Here is a 21,851-nt window from a genome sequence, read left to right on the forward strand (position 1 = left end):
ATTTTCAAAATGTAGCGTCGCTACAGCTACAGCTACAAATCTTGTAGCTAGCTACAGTAGTGACGCTACAAGTAGCTCGCTACTTCTGACCACTGCCTAATGGGCTGCTTTATCAAAGAGAATTAAAGACAGATATTTCAATAAGAGAGAAAATAAGCGGCAGTTTGTTAGAAGTTGAAAATGTCATTACTTGGTACAAACGTGTGCATTATCGCTGATGAAACGGGTGACTATAGATTTTCGATTTTTTTATGTCATTGGAGAAAGAAGATATTTACTGCATTCTACTCTGTACTACAGCGCTTTTCTTCTGTACCTGTCACCAGCTGCACGTGTGAGAGCTTTCTCCAAGCTTACCCAAGTTAAAACTAAATTAAGAGCAACTCAAAAGCAGGATAGATTGGAAGCCCTACTCTTGCTATTTGTGGAACAGGAAAAAGCTTAGTCTATTGATATAAATGAAGTTATTGATGAGTTTAAGAACATTGTACCCTTTGACAGACGTCTCTTGTTACAGATGACGTGTATTTTGATGTATTTGTTTGTAACATTTATGAATATTTTGTGTGTGTGTAATTTCTATGCAATTTGATTTTTTTCTACTACATATATTCAGAAATTTTCAACAATGTCATTTAGTGAATTTATATTCCTTTACAAACATCAGTGCAGTTAAAGAGCCAAGTGATTGTGTTGCAAAATATGCTATTAAAAAGATACAAGACCTCATTTTTTTTCTTTGTGCACACCCAAATATAAAGTTCTAGCTCCGCCTATGATTACTACCAAACATCGCACACGTTTCTACGACTAAATACTAAAATACTATATTTTCTCTTTCCAATACGCAGACACAAGCATATATACTCTCTAATACATACGGAAGTAATAAATAATTTGGGTATGTTTCGTGTTATGATGTATAAATATAAAATTCAATACACAAAAATTACTATTTATTTTCTTCTTTTCCCTCCCCGCACCGAAAAGAAAAATTGAAGAGGGAACAGGTTGTAAGTGACGTCATGATTTATCATACTTTAATTCGCGGATCGTTGGATATCCTGTATTATTTCATTCTTGTTACCTTTTCCTTACAAACAGATGTCGAACAGAGTGAATGAATAAAACCACAAAATATATTAGAAGAAGCTATACGTACAACGCCAAGGAGAGAAACATGAAATTATTATGAACATTTTTAAAAAAGAATTTAACCTCTGTTACTCTTAACAAAATATTTTGCATTCTGCAAAAAAAGAAGAAATGAAACTCATTGTACTTCAAACGTATAATAGTTTCCTCTTATTCTGTTGAATTTAACAAATATCTATTGTGCACTGGCAACTTTGAAAATATGCCAACTGTGTATGCAACACGCTCACGCCTTGTGTAATTTGGGTTGCCTAGTATAAAATGTCGTTGACTTGAAACTATACTCTGTCCCAGCTAACTGTAGAGCAGGCAAACTAAATCAAGTCTCTGCGAAAGTAGTGACGGGAGACGGCTCCACCAATGAACACGTGAGAAGAACGGAATTGTGTGGAGTGGGGGAAAGCGACTACCTTCCGAGCTGCGTGTACTCCTTCGGTCTGGCCAGTCAATTTCCCTTCTTTCTCCGACGCTATGCGCAGCCTTGCTCCACAGTTAGCTGGGACAGGGTATATGTATTGCTGAATTCTGTACAGACGAATGAAAACAAACGCTGAACCTCAGATCCTCAGAACCTCACGTAGTGGCAGCGACACTAGCGCCACAGCGGGAAATTTGAATCGCTAATAGCAAATGTGAATGGAACTTACCAGTTTTGGATCCAAACCTGAAGGTTCAGAATCTGATCTCACTACCTCAATTATTCCTGAAGCAACGTCTATCCAAAATGTTGTGTAGTTGTAGACTACTGTAGCACTGGAAAAATAGAACGTAATGGCTTTATCAACTATGATACATATAAATCCCTAATGTAATAAGCTGTTATCACTTTTCTTCTTTCGAATTGAGTTATGTACAAATTATTCGTGAATAATTTTGCAATAATAATATTAACAGAACATGTATTCTCAAAGAGGATAAATCTTCATTTCTCCAATTGAGAATAAATTAGAAATGTAGGGTATGTGAAGGAAAATTCAGAGAGGAGGGGAAATTTCCAGCTCCTTCAATTCGAACACTGATGAAGAATAAAAATATTAATCAACCCAATTTAAGTTAATAACTCATGATAATATCAGAAAATATAACATTCTAACTCTTATCTATGTTCATTTCATATGATCAGTAACGTATATTACAAATTATACTATGATGTTAAGGTTTAAGAAGAAAAATCACATTTAAATTCCAATTCGAATTATTCTAAAATATTGCTTAATGATCTAAACAGATTTCTATATTCTGAATTGTACTTCTACATTTTCTTCTGAGAGAGATATACAGCGTGCCAGTGCATTACAGAAGTGTGCATAATTGTATACTGAGTAATTTTGTTGCGATTTTATATTATTCAACGGACTTTCTAACATAAAACAATATAAAATTTGTCATGAACATGTCAGTTTTAAAGCATTTCATAAAATATAAATTCGAGAGAACCTAAATATCTCTACTCGCTTTTCATTTCTCATTTTCATTTCCTCATTAGTCCATCACAGGACTGAAGTCCCATTTATGTTGAACATAATGTACACAAAGATAATTTTAATAATACACACAAATGTTAATAATGTTAATGTTAATACATAAAATAATGTTAAGATTTATGATAGTGTGACAACATATAAATACAGTTAAAACTTATTTACAGACAAATCCGATAAAATATAATGTTTCACAAAACTTTGCGCCTGAAAGCATAACATGAATCAAAAAATATATGGGCCTATCCAAATCATGCACTAAGGATAATTCATTAAACGATACCTGAACTCTTGTTATTGGCGAGTTTTTGTGTGTGTTTAACCTTGGGAATGGCGTGTAGAAAGGTGTTCTGTTCCTCGCTCTAAAAGGTGTGACATGGAAGTTTATTGTCTCTAACAGCTCAGAACATAGCCAATCTTGTCTTACTAATTTACGTAAAAGCATTAGATCATTAAAAATTCTTCTGTATTTCAAGGTATTGATACCAAAATGGCTACATAAAGTTACATAATTTCTATTATGATATTCAATATCGCTTTTAAAACACAACCATTTGACCATTTGCATTTGTACCTTTTCCACTGCGCCCTCCCAAGTCCTATGCTGAGGATTCCTTATTGAACTGCAATATTCTAACATCGGGCGAATTAGTGAGACGTATATCCTATTTACCGTTGAGACTGAAAAATTATGCAAAACGTTTCTCCTGATAAAACCTACAAGCTTCAGACTTCTTTTTATGATCGCTTGAGTTTGAGTTGGTGTTTTAAGTCTACTTTGAGCACAGTAAGTCTAATCGGGACTGAACCTACAGTTTAAAGTGGGATCCGAACCACTATGTGCCTCCATTATGATCGCTTGATAATGACAATTAAATGTTAAGTCAGAAGTAAACGTAACGCCTAAATCTATAGCATTCTTTGTTCGTTGAACTATTTTATTGTCTAGTCGTAAGAGACAACTCTTTTCTTATTACTAAAAGATACAATCTTGCATTTATCTACGTTCAGGACCGTTCCTCTTTGTGTGCACCACTCGGCAAAATTGTTCAAATCTAATTGCAGTTTTATGCAGTCGTCTACTGACCGAATCTGGTGGTACAACTTTGCGTCATCTGCGTACATTAACACCTTAGCTTTTTTCATTATTAGGGGCACATCGTTTACAAATAATAAAAACAAGTATGGGCCTAAGTTGGAACCTTGAGCACTCCAGATGACACCTCCCTTTCAAAAGGTGAAAAACCGTTCAATACAACAGTTTGCGTGCGGTTTGATATACAGGGTCATCCGTTTGAGATGTCAGAAAAGTAAACCGTTATCTACAAGAGGGTAATGTAGATATCTGTGAGCAGTTTGTTGTAATAAAAGCAGAAAGGATGTAAGTTTCGAGTGAGTGGAGGTTTACAGTCTTCAGCTGCGTGGCGGCAGTAGCATGCATGTAATACTCGAAAATTTCGCATTCCATACGACATACTGTGTGCGCTGTTGTGACGTGACCACCACCTTTGTTACCATGCACATTAGCGCCGCCATGTGGCTGAAGTATGTAATCCTGCACTCACTCGAAACTTACATCCTTTCTGCTTATATTACAACAAGCTGCTCACAGATATCTACATTACGCTCTTGTAGATAACGGTTTACTTTTCTGACATCTCAAACGGATGACCCTGTATAACTAGTTAGCAGTTCTAATAGCTGACCTGATACCCCCACTGAACGTAGTCTTTGTATGAGAATTACCCGATTCAGCTTGTCAAATGCTTCACTCATGTCAGTGTAAATAACATGCATTTGTTGTCTGGTATTAAAGCTGTCGGCAATATCCTGTGTTATTACAGCTAAGTTTGTAAGTTGATCTCCCGCGTACAAAACCATGTTGTTGGGGTGAAATTGTATCCCTCAGGTGCCATTTAAGGTGGTCGCATATAAGCGATTCCAATGCCTTGGAAAAAAAATAGGCAGCAGTTATATGGGACGATAATTACAAACGTTATGCTTGTCACCTGATTTATGAATTCGTGTTACTAAAGCTTTTTTCATCTCAGAGGATAGATACTGCGTTAACTTCCTCATTAGTTACACAAAGTTGTGGTATATTATTGGAATAAATGTCTTCCCGCTCTGTAATTGATACAGCATTATCAGCAGGAACATAAAAACTAGCAAAATAGTCAGAAAAGAGCTCACATGACACTTCCGAATGTACAGAGGATCTATCACCACAAAATACATACGTTGGTATTCTCGTCGAGCGTGACTTGTCCCTTATACGTAGACTATAACCCCAAATTAATTTAAGATTTAATTCTATTTGCTCTTCCAAGTTGATTAAATATTCCCTGTAATTTATTTTATGCAATTTTCTGAATGCTGACCTATGCGCGGAAAAGTCGACATAATCACACGTTAGTATCGACTCCTTTCATTTTTTGAGTTCCTTGTCAAACCACGCCGGGAATTGTCTTGCTCTTTCTCGCTTTCTAGGAACTGTTTCGTCTATCAAGATCCTACGCGAAATAGTTTACTTTATCTGCCACTAGAGCGTGGAATGAAATTCCCAATGAGCTTAGAAAATTTTCTTCTTTCGGCTACTTGGGGACAAAATTTTAAAAATCACTATTTGGAAATAACTTACCAGTACAGAAAAATGAAAAAATGGATACATTTTCATCCCAGGTTACTGTGTGGAACATCACAGGTTCCTTTGTATGTTGCTTGAATGGGTATGTATGTATGTATGTGTGTGTGTGTGTGTAGTGGTAGCGTCGTTGCCTTGTAATCAAGGGGTCCTGTGTTCGATACCAGGTGGAGGCACATAGTGGTTCGAATCCCACTTTAAACTGTAGGTCCAGTCTCAATTAACCTTACTGTGTATAAAGTGGACTTAAAACACCAACTTAATCAATCAATTTATTTTTAAAATTTTTATGGTGTGGGTGTTTAAGTTCGTGTTTATATTAGTAGATTCACACATTTCTGTCCTTTTGCATATGAATGTTTTAAATTTTTACAATTAAGTACACATGTATGTGCTTGTAGGACTAGGATAATATCTATACGTAAGGACATTCTTTGTCCACAACTATAATTTAACACTCTTACATATTATGATTAAGTCTTACTACTTGTAAGTAATCTACTTTTGCCACAATGTAAAAATTGTTGGGTTGAAGAAAAGGACTATGTCTGAACTCCGCCATTGTAAATAAGAAAATATTGAAAAATGGAACGAAATTAAATTAATGAATAAGCCATTACTGATTACCAGTTTAAGAATTTTTAAACCTTAACTGAAACTCGAACACATGTAAATATCTATGTACAGTACATAATCTTAAAGTTATTAGAACAGATGAATGTGGTAGCATGAATGATTGTGAAAACTTAATACTGTAAAAGGTTATTAAACCTGTGGCTGCAGGAAAAGGTCTTGCATCTGGAACATACTGTGATGTTTCATGACTTCAAACTTCTGACTAAACAGGACATTCAGATTTACACAATGAGGGGGAAATATTTATGCATATACAAAGATGGATCCCTATGCTCCACCCCCTGACCCATTTCTACTTGTGCTACAATTTTTATTTTGTGTATAATTAATGACTGGTATGTTGGTAGTGTGCTTGTAAACTTAAATGTCCGTATGTGTTTGTGTTTCTTCATTTAAGGTGCTTGAATGGTCAGAAGTGGGGAGTCAGCAGCAAAATGGAGCCTGTTGACCAGAGATACCTTCAAAAGAAGATGATGACGCCCACTGAAATTCACAACAATATGTCTACAACTGTGGTGGAATATCCTGTGTCTTATGGTGTCGTAAAAAGATCGTGTCGGGAGTTTAAATGTAGGAGAATATCCTTCTAAAGTGAACATGGCGGTGGCCCTTCAAAAACTGTCACAACAGAAAAGAGCATCAATAAAGTAATTGACTCGCAGACACAGGGTGTGTGTGTTGCAATGGCTGCAATAATAAGGCGGGTTTTGAATTGCTTGGACAACCTACGTATTCACCAGATCTGGCACCGAGTGACTACAGACTGTTCCCAAAACTGAAAGAACACCTGCGTGGGAAGAGATTTTCGTTGGGTGATTTGAAGAGGTTGGACAACCCTCCTTCCAGGAAGCGGTAGAAATGTTGGAACATCTCTGGGACAACTGCATCAAACTTCAAGGAGATTATTCAAAAAAATAAGCTAAAAATTTTTCGTACGGACATCGGGAAGGGGTGGAGCATAGGGATCAACCCTCGTATATTGTATGTATTGTGTACAGTGTATGTAATTGTATATTAACATGCGTTATGGCTTTTTATGTTACCCACTCATGTACTATAAGCTTCACATTCCTATCACAAAAATTCACAATATTACACTCACTTAAATATTATGGGTCCGGTAAAATCAGCACTAGGCTCCCATTCAAACATAACAGATTTCTTTCTTGTATTATCCTTATGGGTGACTGCATTCTGAAAATAAAAAAAATATTTATATTCATTTGCAAATTTCTATACGTGTTATAATACTGAATAATTCACAATTCTATACATTTTACCATTAACGTGTTGTTTTTCAGGCATAAAACTGTATTAAGAATAATACTTTGAAAACTTCAAATTAAAATACATAAATCTAGTGCAGTAAGTTGTGGTAAGAATGCCAAACTGCATTTCATACACAATTGATTAATTATTTTTTCTAGTGTACAGTTTTTCACGTGAAACCAGGGTAAATATAACTATTCACTTATAAATTTACTTTTAAAATGCTTCTAAGAAGCACGAAATATCTCAATTGCACAATATTTGTATATTGTGTAATTGCAATTGTACATCTATTAAGGTTTTTTAAAAGATTTTCATCGTAGTTGTGAAGAACTCTTACGACTGTATACTAATTTCAGAAATATAATGTTTTCAAATTGTACTTCTCTTCACTATACACTCACACACATAGCAGACTTATCAGTACATGTGCATGTCACTTGTGAGCTATTCCATATTTTAATTCTATAATTATGTCTTCGTACCTGTTATTTCAGCAGCGTAAATACCCAATTAATGCCATGCCATTATTGTACTCAATGCCTAATGGCAACTTTGACGAATCGTAAAGGCATTCAGAAAATAGGGCAGGACACATGGAAGCATGAGCACCCGAAAGATTTTTCTCAGGGAAGGGGTTGCAGAGAGAAATTTCACATCTTGCTTTCAGTCATAGAAATTTATGTTTTGCCTTATTGCTTTTATTATTTTATAAATCATAGAATTAAAATTGAATTGAAAGTACCTGGCGTTGTTAAGTTCAGACTCGAGTTCACTTTTCAAACAGCTTTCTAGCCTTTTCCTACTTTTTCACGAAGCACAGATAGAGAGACGAATACTGCGTTTCAGACGGTGCGCGGACGCTCCTTAAAATTAACTCATTACATGTTAACGAACTAATATGTTTTTATTTTATTTTAAAAATCAGTCATTTTTAAATTTGAGGGTAATTTTTTTACTATTTTTAGGTCATAAATTTTTATTTTGTATTTTTTTAAGATTTTTTATAAAAAACATTTCTTCATGAATTTCGGATGTAAAAGACAATGTTAATAGCACTTCAATTTACTTCTCAATTTTTTCCTTTGAAGATAGTACAACAAAATCCAAGCAACAAATATACAAAGATCTATTATAATACTGGCTTTGAGTCAAAGGGTAGTTTAAGTTGCAGGTTTGATGTATTGTAGCACGCAGTAGTGCGGTAATGCTGCCAAGCTCAAGACATGAAGAAATATTTTCTGCATTTGCTATGATTTCTTGAAAGTGTTCATGTTGCCTCTCACATTTGATAATTCTGTTTAATAATAATGTTTCTACTTAAACAATCTATCGTTAATTTGTTGTACATGATTGCTGTAACTTACAACCTGCAAGTCACAGAAAATATTATTCGTAATAAAATATCGCTACCATTTGAATTTAAAATTTTGGGTGTGTCAGCGCTTAGGCTATTTGCACCCGTCGCATAATACGGAGTCCAGCCCCTTACCATAACTGTAGTGTCACATAACTAAAACCTTAAAACATTCTGACTTAGATTAAAAGCTGAGGCTGTAAAGGGACACTCAGCACACACAAGGACAAAAAAAAAGGACAACACAGAATTATACTGGCCATAGGACCAGTCACCAGAGCCTCGTTAGTCTGCACAAAGCAGTCCAGGGTGTACTATGTGGAAGTGAGGTTGACAATTGGGTGTACTACGTGGAAGATTCACCCCAAATATCACTACCATTTCACCACTCAAATTGCAAGACCTTTTTCCAGATATCTCAAGGGGAGCAAGTACCCACTGGCTCCCCTATGCGGGCGCTATGGCATGGAAGTAAGGTCCTAGTGTAAGGTCTTGATTATAGAAAACCACAAGCAGCACCGTAGCTAGACATTTTGGCGCCCTAGGCGGGATTATGGTTTAGCGCCCCACCCCGTTCGACTCCACCGACATTTTATGTGCATTCTTCGATATTTTCTTCTTATGCCATGGTTTGTGATATTTATATCCAACAAATTTTAAAATGAAAACAAGAAACACCATTAAAAACATATTTTAATTTAAAAATTTGGAGTTTTCATTTGTGCTTAAAAACGTTTAGTAGCATATTTTAGAATGTTTCAGTTATGTCTTAATGTCTGAAGAAAATCTTTAAAATTGTACTACCTATATTTGGGTAACATAAAATTCCAGCAGTATGTTACCGGAATACGGTATTTCTATGTCAAGTGTAAATTTCTAAGTCCCATTTTTTATTTTCTTTATTTTTTTTATTTTTTTTAATGGCGCTCTAGGCTTCAGCTCCCTTTTTCTACCCCTCGCTACGGGCCTGACCACAAGTAAGCAGAAGAATGCACTCAATTCATTAGATGGAAGTGTCAGGACGAGAGACAAGAATTTTTAGAAGTCTAGAAAGATAGATAATCATCACCATTTAAAGATGACCACTCAAGTACCAAAATGACACTCACATGTACAGTGGGATCCATGAGTATTACCATGCAAATTGTCCATCACCATGTTCGTGCACTTTATTTGACCCAATAAGAGCTTCAAGAATTAAAAGAAAACTCAAAACAAGATGATGACAACTTCTGACCAGCATACATAAAAATGTATGGCTTAACACACAGGATGTAAGAGAAAAATTAATGAAAATAGTTATGGACAATTTGCACCGTAATACTCATGGATCGCACTGTACTATTATTACTTACCTGGGGACCAGCACCACAGCTGAGTATCTGACCAACTTCAGGAGAAATATAGAAAGTAGGAAGCGCAGTCTCATGTTCGTTTATCGAGTGTGCCTGCACCAGGAAACCAGCGAAGTCCAAACTTGGATGAGAGTCTAGAATGATTTCCAGCCTCTGACCGTATTCTAGGTGACTTCTGGATGTTCTGACAGTGTATGGCGAAGGGCCTACTTGCGGCTCGATTCCCCCATGATTAGGTCTCATTGTTGAGCAGGCTGCAATTGGAGCTCCAGTTCGGTAGCTTTCAGCAAATCTCACCATACCAAATAGCAGGATGTAAAGGTGTAAGGTCGCCATCACAGTTGTCTTCATTCTAAAACAAACAAAAAATATTTAGCAGAAGAAAAGTCTTCAGCGATAATATAAAAGAGCCTACACACTAAACGCACTGCCATGAAATTAGGCGGGTGGCAGAAGTTCGCGCTGTTGCCACGTCGGAGCACAACCCCGTGTGTTCGGAGGTTTAAGAGAAGGAAATATCTCGTTGTAGAGTTGGTCTTTGTAATCAATGTGATACAAACTGACAGTATTTGCTCGAGAGCTCAGGGATGACATAAAAGTGCCCCGGAGAGAGGTCGGTCTGACGCTCGAACTGCTCAACCTCAACTGCTTAAAGCAGGATCTACCATACAAAGGGACAGTGAAAGCAGGAGGCTGTTATCAGAGTCCATTATTCGAGGAAATTAGTTACCAATTCAAAACCAGAAAATTAGATCTTTTCATTTTTGCTGTAGAATTTTGACAATCAACAAGTAAATATTTCCCCTTTCTTTATATATCATAATCAGATAACTGTATGCTATGCAAGTTAAATTGATAAACAATTAGGGGGCAACGCTGTATAGTGAATGCGACCATACGACCGAGAATTCTAAGAATAGGTTCCTCAATACACCAACTAATATTTATTTAATAAGAAGTTAGAATAACAAAAACCTAATATAGATTAAAGGCTCGCTTAACAATGGAAACTTATGGGAAATACCTTCATATTTAATTCTTCATATCTTGGTTCTACCAGGCATTTTCAGTAGTATAACAGGCAAAAAGCAAGGAATAAAACCTAGGCAATCACATGAACTGGTTTACATCACTTTATAATAATAACTTGCGTTATACAAGTCAAGCGAAAAGTAAACACAGCTATCCGTTTATATCACAGCTACATTGAAATCTAAAGTTGCGTGTGGGTAAAAAATACAAATTTATATTAAATATTTCGCCACCACACCAATACTTATTATTTGTCCTTCATAGCCTTCAATTTTTCACAAATGTTTGTTAATCATAATTGCGTTTTCATAATAATGTATCTAGTATCTAAGTAGGTATATGTAGCAAAAATATGCCGCTTTTCTACTTCTTTAAGGTAATCGCAACAATAAAAATGAATGATGAAGTGATAAAATTGATGGTAGCGTTGGCGGGTCATGAGGGTGGCAAAGTGGGCAACTGCCTCCAAGACATGGGAAAATTGCAGAAAAAATACTTTTCTTGCACTTTTAATAAAGGGTGTACGGAAGAAAATACATAAATAAATACATAATTTCCTTTTTAAAAAAAAATGAAAATAATGTATGCCATTTTTATATATATATATACAATATATTTAGAAATTTTAAAAGGAATAAATCTAAAGTGGAGAAAACGTTACCTCAATTAAAGATTACCCACACCTTAATTTGCGGATTAAGGAATAATCACAAAGAAACTCGCGGTACCTCAATGGCCAAGCGAGTTTAGTGTTCAAACTTGGATCTAGTCATTGATGTTCCCAGGTTCGAGTCACGGCGTAAGCATGGGTGTTCTTTGGGATTGTCTTTTCATGAATCTAGTGTGATCATGACTCATCGTTGCGATTAAACAAAAGTGGTAGAAAAATTACGTCAAGTAACAAATACATAAACAACAACCATGGCCTATGCCTTTGTTTCGCAATTCGATTTGCTAATCACTGCACGACGGAGGCCGACTAAATTGCTGTTCTTAATGATGGTCACATCACACACGCGCACATATTTTCAATGATTGTTTGATTTGGTTTAATTTATTTCGCTTTTCTGCCACTTTTGGCTAATTGCGAAGATGGGCTTGAATGATAAAATGATGAAATTGATGAATGACACTCGCAAACATCCATGCCCAGGCCGGGATTCGAACCCGGTGCCCCTGGTGTTGTACCGCGATGTGCTAATCACTCTGCCACGGAGGTCGGCACAAACATACTCACACACACATTTATAAACGTATGTATATCATATATGTCCGGTTGAGGTTACGTTATGGCGTATTAAACTAAATCAGTCAGATATTTGCATGAAAATATGCACCGGGCACTAAATTCCGCTCCCCCACACTCAGTGGCTTTTAAATTATTTTGACTTTACGACATTTTGGAGTGTTCTATTGTGTTTGTCTCCTGTAATGATCATTTACCCAGGGCCGGCGCTACTCATTTTGCCGCTCTGGGCGATTGCGGCAGAGGACGCAGCCTTTCGACCCCCCCCCCCCCACTCATTACGCAGCAACAGGAAATTGAAAATCAATATATTCCTAAGTAAAACATCAAACTATAAAATAAATAATGAGAGTTGTTACGCTATTTCAATACTATTAAACACAAAATGATATCTCGCTCGACCACTTTAAAAAATGCGACACTAATTTTATATTATGTTAATGTTGACTTCTATAAGAATAAATTTCTTTATGTTTTATTTATTTTTTGAGGGATTTCGTTGATTGGTGCAGAAATTAATGGAATAAATGATATTAAATTAATTTCCTCTCTCTCTCTCTTTCTCTCTTAAACGTATCTTAAATGTAACAAGTATTAGGAAAGAAATGAAAGCTTGACTTCATATGTTTACCGTTGTTGGTCTGCAATATATTAGGTTAGTCAAAAAGTAAATGCAATGTTTTTCTTTTCTTCCGTAGGTTGGCTGTACAACTCTGCGCTCGCAAGCCGATAGATAGTATCGTCTTCGCCTGTGGCAGGTTACAGCGTCATCACTTCAGTTCGTTCTGCAGTGTTGCCAAGCAAACATGGCTGCGCCACTGTCCGTGTGCACCACAGAAGAACAGCGTTCTGTAATCCGTATTTTGTGGTCTGAAGGTGTACCAGGAGCTGAAATCCATAGAAGACTTTCAGCACAATACGGTGACAATGTTTTACCGCTGCGAAGTGTTTACCAGTGGATTGAAAAGTTCAAAAGCGGTCGAATAAGTGTGAAGAACGAGGAAAGAGCAGGTCGTCCAGCCACATCCACTACTGATGACAATATTGAGCAAGTCAGTGAGCTGGTTCTGAATAACCGACGAGTGACTGTTGATGAAGTGGCAAACCATATGCACGTTAGTCATGGTTCTGCATATGAAATTATCCATAACAGGCTCAACTTTCATAAAGTCTGTGCGAGATGGGTCCCTAAAGAACTCACTGACGAGAACAAGCGAAATCGTGTGAGAATCTGTCAGCGATTATTGGACAGACATGCTAACGAAGGTGAAGCCTTTTTGAAACGAATCCTCACTGGAGATGAAACATGGATCCATCACTTCGAACCTGAGAGCAAACGCCAGAGCATGGAATGGAAACAACCTGAATCTCCAGTGAAAAGAAAAAAGTCAAGCGCCAACACTCTGCAGGAAAAGTGATGTTCACTCTTTTTTGGGACTCAGAAGGGGTACTTATGGAACATTATGTGGAAAACGGGACAACAATAAACAGTGAACGATATAGTGATATGCTTTCGAACAAGTTGAAGCCTGCAATTCGAAGCAAACGATGAGGTCGATTGTCGGAAGGCATTCTTTTGTTGCATGACAAAGCGCGTCCCCACACCGCCTCCAACACCGCTCAAACTATTCAGAATCTGGGCTTCGAGGTGTTAGAGCATCCTGCATACAGTCCCGATCTCGCCCCGTCGGATTACTATCTGTTCGGTCCACTAAAAGATGCTTTAAGAGGCCGTCGATTCGACACAGATCCACAGGTGAAGGAAGCGGTGCATACGTGGCTTGCTGCTCAACCGAAAACCTTTTTTTCTCAGGATATCAAGTGTATTGAAGTGCAGGGGGACTATGTTGGAAAATGATATCATTGTAAGTTTTCTATTGTTGCTGTGGAAAGTAAAATAAAAATGATTTCATTTACTTTTTGACTGACCTAGTATGATTGGATTCTTAAAAGAATTACATGTAATATTTCCAGATCTCCCGCGTGGGTGATCTGAGGTCTGAATTCTTTCTTGCGTTGTCCCCGCATAAAGCGGCTCTGGGGTTCACCCAGCCTAAAATTAATGGGTACCTGGGGTCAACCCTGGGAGGTAAAGGCGGCCGAAGAGTGGTGCTGATCGCATTACCTCCAAAATGGCCTAGATCGAGAATATGTGTGGCCCTACCCCCACATCCCCTAAATGTGCCATCATGACATGGTGCTATATGCACAGGGAATTTTACCCTTACCTTTGCATGTAATATTATTTTTCGTATAATGCTATCTTGCATAAAATGGGAACGAGCGTGTTTCAGACATAATTGGCCGAAGAAATAGTATTTAATTTAAAAAAAAAAAAACTTTGTTCGGCACTTGCCACGGTTACCGAAAGTTAATAAATTCGAAGTTCTACACTCACATTAGGTGCAAAATCATGACCCTTTATCAGTTTAAGATATCCTTTGTGTAATTGTTTTTTTTATTATTATTATTTATTTATATTTTTATTCAGTAGCCTTTTTGTGTTAACATTCCGGCAAGTTTTCTACACTTTTCAGACAAAAGATCAAATGGCATATCTTTATGCTTACTAATATCATAAAAGAAATTGAAAATTCACTATGATGTGAGCTGCTCAAATCTTTCTCTTAGAGCTAAAATAATCGTCTAGGACCTGGTAATAAAAATCAACTTTGTACCATGTGGATCTTCAACAGTTTCATCACACTGAAACTGCTTCTTCTTTCGATTTCAGCCCTGTACAGTGTTACCTATCTTTGGATCGTCTATATCTAAATTCGATGCCAATTCTTTCTCATCAACCGAGACTCACAGGTCACCGCCCCCCGACGACTCCACGAGTGGAGGTAGAGGCTGCCAAGTAGCGTCACTCCTGCTTTTTTCAAAGCGCTGATATGTTTGCAAGAAATCATCTAACAGCATCTAACACATCGTTATAGATTAATGTTTTGAAGACATTTGCTCATTACATTACGTGGAGTAAAAAGTCATACCAGATAACTAGTGCAAACTAGAGCAAAGGAATGTAAATCCACATAACTGGTTTGCAATAAATACACTGAGCCTCATGTGCGACCATTTGGACAGTTTTATTGTCGCCAATTATTTTAAGGAACGCATCATAGACCTCTCCCACTTGATATCTCACCGGAGTTAAGGCATCGAATGAGCTTTCCCACCTTGTGGAACTCAGTGCTTTTAAAGTGAGACTACTGATATGTTCATTGAAAACGGTGGGATGGCATATATTAACTCCCAAGTTATATAATATAATATTATAATTTTCAAGTTTTCAATAGGCTTATTTTTTTTCTTCTCTTCAAATTTTGCTACCCTGAAAATTTGCCGCTCTGGGCGGTGGCACGGTTCGACCCCCCCCCCCCTTCCGCCGGCCCTGCATTTACCCTCATTGTTGCGTGTAGAAATGTAGAGAAATAGTGTTAAAGAACCAAAGACATGTGTGAATTCATCACGAAGTTCTTCCGTTGTCATCCATTTCTTTTACCACGATTAACTTGAAAAGGGACAGAAAAGCAATGAAAACAAAATATGTGTTGTTAACATTGCTTCCGAATAATTGCCTCCGACGTAGCGCGGGAAACCGGAATAGCACCCCCTGGCCTCAAGACAAAGCATGCTCGTTTCCTCCTAGACGCTCCGAGCATACAAGCCAATCAGATTCAGGCATGACGTCATGCAATATTACCAGTAAATTTTGTGGGCAGAGCCAATGGCAACGGGCCATTCCTGTTCTATTAATTATTTTTTTTAGATATTTCACTACATTCTCCTTTGATGTATATATTGACTTCTTATTTCTGTGGCTTTAGGTTTTCCTTTTCACTTTTTTATTTGTTAATTGTTATAATTTGTCGTCTCTTATGGATTCGATTGTTTTGATAGATTAACCCAAGAGTCAAATTTCAAGTTAAAAATAAATTTCCATGATCATGCTCAAAATAACAAAATGGAACTATCTTTCCCTTGCAGAAATTGATTTATTAATAGGTTAATATTAAGACATATTGAGTATACGTACATATGGTTTAAAAAAATCCACCGATTGTGCAAGCTGACTATCATCCACGATTTCCGTCTGTTTAAATATTGAAAGGGAAGAAAATTCCAGAAGTTTCGTGTCAAATGTATTTGATACTATTTGATGTGTATGTAGATATTTTAATATTAACTATTATTAATTTCAATACAGCCCATTAGTCGTTATAACGTCGCTCTAGTAACCAGAGACAAAAAAGATCCAACAATATTAACAAAAATAAAGCCTTGCGTTTTTCGTGTGTGTGTTCTAACCAAACTTTCAATATATTTTTGTTTTGGTGTGAATTGCATGTTGTTTTTTCACATTCCCAGAGTTCAGAGTAGGAATAATCATATCCCTGGGTATGATTCTGGACGAAAGTTTGAGTTGGGAGATTTTTCATGAATGTTTAGCAAGTGCCCTAAAAAGTTTTTTTTCCTGGTTTACTTGGATACCTGCTACTTGGTTCATTTTCCTGCAATGACGTCATCAAAGATGCCAGTACCACAAGCACAAATCCGCTCATAAGTCTGGCGATACTTATCAGAGTTTCATTTTTATGGTCATGTGACCTTAAAGAAGTTACTGGCATGAATGTAACGAACTTAAAATTGATGCTATCATATGCATCTGGTGGTAATTCCCAGAATGCACTAGAGTGGAGAGAAGATGCATTTGCAACAACTAATCATAATGCATGATATCTGTCAATCTCAATATATACACTGAAGAGAAGAGCAAAACTCTAACCTCTCATTCATTAGAGAGGTTTTGCAAGATGGACGCAGAATGTGTTGCTGGTTGAGTGAGGAGAACCTACTGTACGTACTGAAAGGTTTGAGAAGCAAAAATGGACCCCCCTTTACACAGGAATAAACTTAATACTCTGGTAACTATATAAATGTGCTATTAGAAGGGATATTTATTTTGTGTGATAAGTGCAGTTCTTAAATCAAATGTAGGATTATATTCACAATTTAAAAACCAAAATGTTATTTTATATACTACTTATGATCCGATTTTGCACAGCTATTACACCGAAATTTTATTTTATTTACCGCTCTTGAACCCGAAATTGACTGATTTTGTACCGAAATTTTGATTTTTTTATTTACCCAAAATATGTGCCTCTACGTATTGGGTTTAAAATCCGTTTCGGCCTACTTCTGAATAGAACACACACCAGTTTTTTTGTTGTTGCCTGGTTCAATCGTTAATTGATTGATGAGGTTTATTTTACGACGTTTTTCTGCCATTTTGGCTAATCGCGAAGATGAGGATGATGTGATGAAATTGATGAAGGGACACTCACAAAGAACACCCATGCCAGGCGTCGTAGCGCGCTGTAGTAACCACTCCTCCACGGAGATTGACCCTAGTTCTATCATAAGTCCCTATTTCTAAGATAGCCTAACAGTGGCGGCGATTAGGGGGCCCTTGCCCCACACTTTTAACCACTTTTGCTCCCACACTATGCTAAATCTTATCTACCGAGGTAGATACAAAGGAAAAGTAACTGTTCCCCCCTTAGTTGTGGCACCTTGCCCCCTCCCCCAGTTTTGGAACCCAATCGCCGCCACTGCATATACTATTTGCCGAAATTGCGAAGTTCATCCGTTATTGCTGGGTAATCCCATAACTTCAAAATAAAAATAATAATAAAGTTACAATTTGATTTAATGTACAAATTAATCTTACCTTGAGAATTTTTGATGAGTAACTTGAACAGCCACCTTTCTCTAGTTATATCCCCGTAGCTTCTACAAAGATGGCGATTTCGTAATGTACAACACTTCAATAAACATCATACACCATCTCACGTACCAGTCTCACACTAAGCACTTAGCGTTATTACATCTGACAAAATTCCCACGGGGGGCCTCATAATGTTAGTTACCATAGCAACTGGACGTCCAGAAAAATTAACAAGGTTGGTGGCTACTGATGAAGTGATGAACAACTTGTTACGTATTTGTATTTTCCCCCTTGTTTTACGCCTCTCTTCTGCCCCCTTTTGGCTAACTGCAAAAATAGGGATGAAAGAATATTCGATGAAATTAACCCTAGGTTACCCGTGCCGTACGATAAGCTTACTTACCTGAGGGGGGGGCTCACTTTGCCTTTTTTAATCACAAAAAATCAAGAAACCATTTGGTATTGAATTGCTTCTTGCTTGCTTTTTTTATAGAGTTTAGTTATTTATTAATTATAATGATTACAAAAATTACCATTAAAAAATAATTATTGCATGAGTGTCACACCCATATCTTGCCATTCACTAAAACTCCCAAAAACCATAATATTTTTTTTTATTAATGCTTCTTTGTTTATAGAGGGGCAGTTGTTTATTAATTATAATAATTACAAAAAAATATTATAATCATTACCAACGAATTTTACACTCTCACTAGCATGATCGTCTCGAATAACACGCTTTTAAAGATGGCGCCTGATACGCCCTCCATATGCATTTTGGCTCCTACTTACATTGCGTTTATGTTTTTATGAACAAAACTAAGACAGAATATTCAGAATACCCTAGGGAAAAATGTGAATAATTTCCAATTTTTTATCAAAAATTTCAGTTGAAATTTTTTTAAAAAAATATATGTGGTGCGCCTGACGCCCCCCCTCCCCCCTCGGGTATGCTAGGGTTAATGAAGGGACATCGACGACGTAGCGCACGTGACCAGACAGGGACCCTCGAACTTGAAACCTTCTGTCGTGAGTTGAATGATCCGACCGCTGCTACATACTTTTGCCATGAGTTATGCATATCATTTTTCAAACAAAGTGCTTTTATTTTCTTGCAAACAATATGTATATACAGGGTGTACCAGAAGTGATAGCGCAAACTAAAACGGAGAGAAGCACATTATCTTGGAAGCAAAAAAGTCTCAGTAAACATGTGGTCTCAAACGAACCTTTTACGAGATTGTTGGGAATGTGTGCACACAGAATACTAAATGCATCATATCGATAGATGGACCAGAATGCATGATATCGATTGATGCACCAGAATGCATCGATTGATGTACTAAAGTATGTTTTATAGCTTCTTCAAAGAATCAGATTCACATTTAATGCATTTGGGTGCATTTTTGTAAGTCGTGAAAGAAACACTAAAGTGCATAATTTGATTCAAATGAGGATTTCCTTCAGTCGAGATGCACTTCAATGCATCACTTGATGTTCCTTGATGCACCTTCCTGCATCTTTATGGATGATGCATTCTGGTGAATCAAAACGTATCAAGGTGCATCAATACGCATCTAGGTGTATCAAAACGCATCAACTGATGCATTGAGGTGCATGTCGACTGAAATAAATCCTCCTTTGAATCAAATGATCCACTTTGGTGTTTCTTACAAAAATACACCCAAATGCATCAAATGTTAATCTGATTCTTTGAAGAAGCCCTAAAACACACTTTAGTTCATCAATCGATGCATTCTGGTGCATCAATCGATATGATGCATTTAGTTCTCTGAGTGTGGTTACGATCTCCTTACGCACTACGAGGTTTCTTTGTTTACAATTGAACACTGCCGCACATGTAACATATTTAAGTAATGTTAACTAAACAAAACATACATTCAGTCCGCCACAAAAAAAAATAGCACCACTGCATTTGTGCTCCGCTATGAATTATGTGATCTTTCGGCAATTCGACGATATAGAAAACAATTGATTTTGTTCCGAGCCTGTGAACAGGACAAGAGCAAGGGTGGAGACATGGTAGCATACTATACAGGGTGGATAAAAATAATGTTTTTTATTAAATCACGCTAAACATGCAATTTTTAAGAGTGGTGCTATTTTTTTGTGGTGGACTGTACATACATACACAAAACATAAAACCAAACATAACAAGTACTGTACAGTACAATAGTCCTTGGTAATAAAAGTAACAGTAATGTCGAGCGAGGTGAAACTTTTAATTCTGTTCTTTGTTACTAGGTAGGACTATGTCACCTCACACGTGAAGACAGTAGGATGTGTACAAACAATCAAGTCAGTGGCGGGTCGCAACCATACATTCGCAATTACTTCGCAAACGGTTCGTTTGCGATCCCACATTTACTAGGACTCTTCTTGCTTCTATCGCGTATTTTCACCGTTTCAGTTTGCGCTATCACTTCTGGAACACCCTGTATACATACTACACACATAACTCGAAATGCATCAATTCAATGTTGGCACAGTTAAACGTGTAACTTTTGGTGTTTTTTAAATGATCCTGTCCATTGGCGACGATTAGGGGGGGGGCGAGGGGAGGCAGTTGCCCCACACTTTTTGCCACTTTTGCCCCCGCACTATGCTAAACCTTATCTATCAAGAGAAAGTAAACTGTCCTTGCCCCCCACTTTTGGCATCTTGCACCCTACCAGTTTTAGTACCCAATTGCCGCCACTGATCCTGTCTGATCTTGTTAATTGATGCATTCTTAATGCATCACATGTATCGCAGCAGCTCATATAGTGCAGTGTATTTTGATGCACAAAATATGCATCATTAGCTGATTATGCACTTTAATGTGTTACTAGAGTCAAAATAATGCATATTTGTAATAATTGACACACTTTGGATTGTGTACCATATAAGCCACCTTTGAGAATCAGTGCTTTGAGCGGTCGACTCTAGATGTCACTGTCAACAGAGGTTCGAGTTCTCGTCTAGACATTGATGTTCTTTTGTCAGTACAAATTTCTTGTAATCACCACTTAAATCTCATTGCTGCGATTGGTGGTAAGTGGCAGAGAAAAATGAAAACACAAAACTTTTAAAATTGGTTGATTTTTCCACTTTCTTCGACTTTTGGCTAATCGCGACGATCGGGATGAGTGATATGAAATTCATGAAGGGACACTCACAAAGATCATCCATGTGCAGGCCATGATTCGATGCCGGGATCCATACTGTCGTAGAGCGCTGGTATAACCACTCTGCCACGGAGGTTGGCCAGAAGTTATATAAACTAATTCTATAAATTAATAGCTAAGTAACATGTTAATAAGCATAAGTATCAAATCTGTAGAATGATCAAACGAACCTTCAGCGAGAGAGTTAGGGAGAAATATGATTCCAGAACTTGACAAATGAGTATAATTCACACAAAATTACAGAAAACAAATAGGCTATTGTTAATTCCTAGTATAAAATGGATTAACATATCCAAGACGTTTACTTACCGATAGATGTAGATAAGAAAATAAAATGACGACCCCCTTCCTCTGTTTTCCTTTGGACAGATTTTTACCGGATATTCTAATCTCTTTGTTATGAGTAACCATTCTTCCTTTTCCTGTGGTTTTTCCAACAAGGAAGCAGTTCAAACACTAGCAAAATGACTTGTTTATAGTAACAACCAGTGATTGTCCGTGAAATTTAGCAAATAAACATCATCAGACCCAGTATTGAATCCAGCCATTTTCATCCGGTGCCCGGGGCGGACAATGAACTTCAAATCATAGACATCAAATTATAAAACCAATGAAACAATACTATTTTTTAAAATTTGCTCCTTACTTCTGATAAGTAATTAAATTACATTAAGTGAAATTAGGATTAATTAACTATCATTTTAAGAATGAGAATACGAGAATCAATTAAAGAATATTATAGCATGCAATAATT

General features: G+C 36.9%; 1 protein-coding gene across 1 annotated transcript in view; it reads right to left on the reverse strand.

Annotated features, from left to right (window-relative positions):
* The window catches only part of LOC145994957 (ferric reductase 1-like), a 177,313-nt gene extending 155,862 nt beyond the window's left edge, over positions 1-21,451 (reverse strand). The window contains exons 1-4 of the mRNA XM_083131491.1: positions 21,407-21,451; positions 9,898-10,249; positions 7,019-7,110; positions 1,803-1,908 (exon numbers count right to left, since the gene is read on the reverse strand). Coding sequence (XP_082987617.1) covers positions 1,803-1,908; positions 7,019-7,110; positions 9,898-10,248 — 549 coding nt within the window. The 5' untranslated portion in view covers position 10,249; positions 21,407-21,451. The remainder of the gene's footprint in view (positions 1-1,802; positions 1,909-7,018; positions 7,111-9,897; positions 10,250-21,406) is intronic.
* Positions 21,452-21,851: the final 400 nt, after the last annotated feature.

Source organism: Lepisma saccharinum, chromosome 1 (assembly GCF_977018435.1).
Source record: "Lepisma saccharinum chromosome 1, izLepSacc3.1, whole genome shotgun sequence".
NCBI lineage: Eukaryota > Metazoa > Arthropoda > Insecta > Zygentoma > Lepismatidae > Lepisma > Lepisma saccharinum.